Raw genomic sequence first — 5,871 nt, forward strand, 5'->3', positions numbered from 1 at the left:
CAGCGTGAGAACTGTGCTGTGTTACTCCTTGCTGTGTGAAGGAGGGTGCTACGTCATCTAACTGACCCTGCACTTCTTGTTCTCTGAACTTAGTTTAGAGATCTACGTGTTATGTTGTGAAAACCTGGTTGTTTAGTTCATTAGAAACTAAAAAAACATCTTTAATTACTTTTTGTATTTTAGTTTGTTAAACAAAAGTCCTTGTTTTTTTTACACGATGTTCTGGCTCTTGTTTCTTTTTTCCTCTCAGGAAACATTTTATTTCATTTTATTCTTCATTGAGGAACATAAGAAAATAAAAAGTCTCTGGGATTGTTCTGGTGAAGTGACTTGAAGTCAGAGCACGTCTCTAGAGATCTGTCATCAGCTGTGACAGGAAATGTTTCACCTCTTCCTCCTCTATCAGACAGCGTCTGTCCTTACCTGAGAGTTTCCAGTGTACAGTGTGGACTCTTCAGTCCGGCAGACAAAACCTTCACTCCTGAGTCCTGCAGGTTGTTGTTACTCAGGTCCAGGTGTCTCAGACTAGAGGACTGGGAGCTGAGGACTGAGGACAGAGCTTCACAGCTTCTCTCTGAGAGGTTACAGCCACTCAGACTGAAGAGGAATTTAAGGAAAAACACTCAAATATTCAATATTTAAAGTAAATAACAGGTCAGAGTTATGAATACAAAAAAGCTAAACACTAACCTGAGAGTCTCCAGTGTACAGTGTGGACTCTTCAGTCCAGCAGACAACATCTTGAACCCTGAATCCTTCAGGTCGTTGTTATTCAGGTCCAGGTGTCTCAGACTAGAGGACTGGGAGCTGAGGACTGAGGACAGAGCTTCACAGCTTCTCTCTGAGAGGTTACAGCCACTCAGTCTGAAGAGATGATCATGAGGAATTAAATGAAAAGAGAATTTATTTTTATATATATATTTTTCTTATATAATGATGAATAAATCAACTCTCTCTACACTTACAGAGCTTTGTTGGAGAGATGTGTATAAGAGACAGGTGTTGGCTGCATTTTGGGTCCAGCCTTACTCGCATAGTGACAGATCGTGACACAAATTGGATATATTGACATACACTGAATTTCAATATATGAAATATATTTGCATATAAAGCAAATATTAGGTATAAAAACTAGAAATTGGAAAAACTTCATATATTGACATATATGTCTAGCACATACAAATATGTATGTTTATGTATGTATGTGTATATTGTAGACACATGTTAAATGTATATCCATCCCAAAGCCTGTCAGTATATGTTGATATTATAAACAGTGGGGTCCAAAAGTCTGAGACAATTTTCCAGAATGTGAAGTGCAACAAAATTTAAATTAATAAGAAAATAATAATACAAATATATAATATAGAATTTTTATATTTAAATTGTTTTAATAAACTTGCAAAAAAAAAAATTAACATAAATGATCTTGCACTTATATAGCACTTTCGTAGTCTTACTGACCAATCAAAGCACTTTACAATACTTGCCAAAAGCCAAAATTCACAAATCACACGCTGATGGAACAGCCATCAAGGGCAATACAGGGTTCAGTATCTTGCCAAAGGATACAACACCATGCGGCCTGGAGGAGCTGAGGATCGAACCACCGACCTTCTAATTAGTGGATGACTTGCTCTACCTCCTGAGCCACAGCCGCCTCGTATAATGATGCCTGAATATTATATGATGCTACATGTTATAACATATAAAAACTCATAGATATTTCACTATATTTACAATGAGTATTTCATATATATTATAAACTTATATCTTCATATATTCAGGAGATGTGCTAAAAATATATCCCCATCATCATTCTTGATATAGGGATATTACATTTCTGTGTGGGCACTTACACAAAGTTGTCAGTTTTTCAAATGACACAGCTTGTTCATCAGTTCAGCTGATTGTATCATCTGCTATGATGATTTTCTGCTGAAAAACAACTGCATAAAACGATCTATCTAGTTAGCGAACTTATCTTTTTATTTGTTTTTCTGTTGAATCGTATTTAAAGTTAAAGGAAGTCCACTGAAAAGACAAAAGACAGATTTGTGGTTTCCAATGTCAATGACTAATTGTGTTAAATAATCGAGATTATGATTTTTATATATCATCTACTCCTGGCACCTTGACTTCCTCAGCGACCTCTGACAAGGATATGGGAAAGTCTTTCCCCAAGTCTTAACACTCTGCCCCCTCCTTGGAGGACACGTTGGTTGGACATATTCCAGTCCAAGTTAGCAGTTCTCCCCTGCTGGGGAGCGTGGGCTTCACCCTGCTTCATCTTCCTGAGATGCTGCATGGTTTGCCAGAACTTCCTTGAGGTCAACCAAAAGTCCTTATCCATGGCCTCCCCAAACTCGTTCCAAACACAGATTTTAGCATTCAGGACCACCGTAGCCACGGTGACTTTGGCCTGCTGGTCCCTGTCTGATGCTTCAGGAGACACCTGAGCCAGGCCTTCTACAGCTTGACAGTTTCCACAATGGAAGCTTTGAACATGGCCCATTCAGAACAGGGTATTTGTTATGGCTAATCCATAGCACAGAAGTCCAACAACAAAGCACCACTCGAGTTTAGATCAGACAGACTGTTCCTCGCAATTACCCCCCCTCAAGGTTTCTCCATCATTGCCTACATCAGGATTGAATTCCCCCAAAAGAACTTTAGAGTCCCCAGGTGGTGCCTCTTGCAGAAGCACAGAGACTCCAAGAAGGTCAAATACTCTGACCTGATAACAGTCAAAGCCTTACCCATAGCAACTTCAAGCCGCATTGAGGCAACCCTCTTGTTCTCTGGGGAAAATCCCAACAGGGTGGTGCTCAGCCAGTATCCTCACACCTGCCCTGTGCCTCTCACCATGGGCAACTCCGAAAGAGGAGTCCAGCCCCTTTTCAGAAGTTTGGTTTCAGAGCCAGTGCTCCCGCAACTCCATCCCTGCAGGTGGTGGGCCCACAAAGAGGTGGTCCCATGTAATTTCAGCAGGCTGTGCCCAATCGGGCCCCTTGGCCCTGGCTTCCCTTATCAGGGTGATGTGATGCAGTTTAGTTTCAAAGATGGCTGATCATCAGTCATTGCTGCTACCTACGACATTGTGAGATAACATACCTGTGATTGGCAGAAAGTGAGAGGGACAGGCTGTAGTTGTTCCTGCTAGTTTGAGGAGTGGTAACTAGTCTACAGCGGGAGTTGGTGAAGTCAATTGGTAGCGTTGAGATTACACTGTAAAACCAGTTTTTTGTTTTTTTTTGTTGGCTGTGGCCCACAGTGTTCAGTCAACGAACGAAGAGCTGGTGAAACAGGCTAACAACCCACAGGTTCATTACTGAGGGAAGATACTATATGTTATTGTTATCACCATAGTTTTCACCCTCCACCTTTCAAAAACGTAATGCAGAAACATTTACTCAGAGTACAGTTTAACTGCTTGTAGTTAGTTTTAGTTTTACTTCTACTTGAGTAACAATTTTCCAGAACTCCTTCCACCCCTGGTGGTGCAACACATGAATCACTCTCATTCATTAATTTCATTTTTTTGTATTTAATTTACTATTACTGTAGTAAAACCACATTACGGTTGTCTATGACTTCACCAGAGAAAAAACTTCCCCCTCAAAGTTTGAAGTAGTTCTGATTGGCTGGCAGAGTGAGGTATATTTGTAGGTGGAGCCTCTGCTGCGTCTTTTCTTACAAGACTGAGATCACCAGTGTGTGTCTCGCCCTCAGCACACACCTCTGCTGCAGTTGTGGTATCTATCTCTCTCTGCTGTGGTTTTGTCATCTGTCTTTGGGTTTATGATGAGTGACCTGTCTCAGGACCAGTACTGTTTTCCAGGCTCTAATGCCTCATGTGTTATGGCTCAGTTCAGCGTGGGGACCAGGATTAGCCTCTATTTGTTGTTTGCTTCAGGCATACTGGTCACCATTTTAGGAAACGGTGTTGTCATTGTGTCAATAGGTCATTTTAAGCAGCTGCAGAATCCCACCAATGTGCTTGTTTTATCTCTTGCTCTTGCCGACCTTCTTGTGGGAGTTATTGTGATGCCCTTCAGCGCCATTCGGACCGTTCATGGCTGCTGGTTCTACGGTGATGACTTCTGTCAGTTGCATTCTAGTTTTGACATGTTTCTTACCACTGTATCTATCTTCCACCTGGTCTGCATTGCTGTAGACAGACAACAAGCAATATGCAATCCTTTGCATTATTCCAGGAAAATCACAATGTCAGTGGCCTGTATTATGGTCTATGTGAGCTGGGCACTGGCTGCTCTCTTTTCCTATGGACTACTTTACTCGAAGGCCAACGTAGCAGGATTAGAGGAGTATATGGTGTCAATAAACTGCTTTGGTAGTTGTTACCTTCTCTTTAACCCCCTTTGGGGAATCCTGGACAGTATTATTGTCTTCTTCTTCCCCTGTACTGTAATGATTTGTCTTTACACTAAAATATTTATTGTGGCCAAAGAGCACGTAAGAAAGATCGGAGATATGAGCCACTGTTCCAGTGACAGAGGAAAAGGTGGGTTGGTTAAACAGTCTGAGCACAAAGCTGCGAAGACTCTGGCTATTGTGCTCGGTGCATTCATCTTATGTTGGATGCCCTTTTTTATTAACTCTATAATAGATGCCTACACTGGCTTCATCACACCTGCTGCCGTCTTTGAGGCATTTGTTTGGTTGGGTTACTTCAATTCAACCTTGAACCCAGTTATTTATGCCTTTTTTTATCCTTGGTTTAAGAAATGTTTTTATCTCATTGTCAGTCTGAAAATTTTTGACCCCCATTCTTCAACTGTAAAGGTGAATATACGGACACATTGATGACAGTACTGTCTCTATATTTGCATTAAGAGCAGGTTTAAATGCATCTGTTGTTTTTATGGTGATTTTTTAGTCAGAGTTTTGAGGATGAGAGTTTCTGTTTCCCCCTAACATCTTTTTTTTTACTGCCACTGATCTCTGTAGCATTAGCACAAGTGCTACATGTTCATTATTATTATCTTTATTTAGCTTTTGGTGATGTTGAATAGCTACACTATCAAAGATGAAATGTTTTAATGTTCTTAAGCATTTTATTTGATTTTACTATTAAATTTAATGTTATTACAGTATAATAATTACATGATGGATTTCATTGTTTTTATGACATCATATATATTTACTAGTGGAGTTACTATGAACAGCTGCTTTCAATTGTTATAATTTGCTGCTGTTGAACCTTCAGTAAAATAATCTGATAAAACAATGATATCAAATCATCCTACACTCAGTCAGTCTAATACAACAGTCCTGCAACAAACCCTCCTCCATGAAGGTTTAATGTTCAGTTTGTGTTGAATCTGTTTCATGATTATTGTGGAGGCTGCAGTTTGTGTTGCTGCTGAAGTGTTTAGTTATTTTGTCCTCCCTGTTTATATCAATGGCAGTAGGTTAATAACAGAAACTCTTCTCTGTAGAATGTGAAACAGTTCAACTCTAAAACAGTGTCAATAGAAACTGAACATTAGATCCTTCATGAAGGAGGATTTACTGCAGCACTGTGGAGTCAGACTGTTTAGTTTCAGCTTGGTGTTCCTAATAAACTGAGTGTATGGTGTGCACACGATTTGCACAGTTAATTAATGAATTACTCGAAATTGAATTAAAAAGGTAAAAGAAATACAGAAAGAAATGTTGGTATCTGCTGACACCAACCTGATACCGTCTGTTTCCCTCTGTTCAACATCTCAGCTGTTAATAAAACATTTGTCTGGATGCTCTTTGCTTAAACCAGCTGTCTAAAAATATCATGCTCAAACTGTGAAATGAAGATTGTACTTCCCTAAAGGCAGAAATAACTGACCCACAACACGACTCATTCATGCA

At 39.9% G+C, this 5,871-nt stretch overlaps 2 protein-coding genes across 2 annotated transcripts in view; one reads left to right on the plus strand and one right to left on the minus strand.

Moving 5' to 3' along the window:
* LOC111671848 (uncharacterized) overlaps positions 1-5,871 on the minus strand; it is a gene marked incomplete at its 3' end in the record, with an annotated part of 39,687 nt that overhangs the window by 15,355 nt on the left and 18,461 nt on the right. The window contains exons 4-5 of the mRNA XM_087180075.1: positions 691-864; positions 424-597 (exon numbers count right to left, since the gene is read on the minus strand). Coding sequence (XP_087036201.1) covers positions 424-597; positions 691-864 — 348 coding nt within the window. The remainder of the gene's footprint in view (positions 1-423; positions 598-690; positions 865-5,871) is intronic.
* On the plus strand, positions 3,538-5,775 carry LOC111671866 (trace amine-associated receptor 13c-like). Its single transcript, XM_023429098.2, has one exon. It carries the CDS (start codon positions 3,802-3,804, stop codon positions 4,825-4,827), a length of 1,026 nt encoding a protein of 341 aa, XP_023284866.2. The 5' UTR covers positions 3,538-3,801; the 3' UTR covers positions 4,828-5,775.

The sequence above is a fragment of the Seriola lalandi genome, unplaced genomic scaffold (genome assembly GCF_002814215.2).
Source record: "Seriola lalandi dorsalis isolate HSWRI2012SDOR001 ecotype SW California unplaced genomic scaffold, Sedor1 jcf7180002054887, whole genome shotgun sequence".
Classification (NCBI taxonomy): Eukaryota; Metazoa; Chordata; class Actinopteri; order Carangiformes; family Carangidae; genus Seriola; species Seriola lalandi.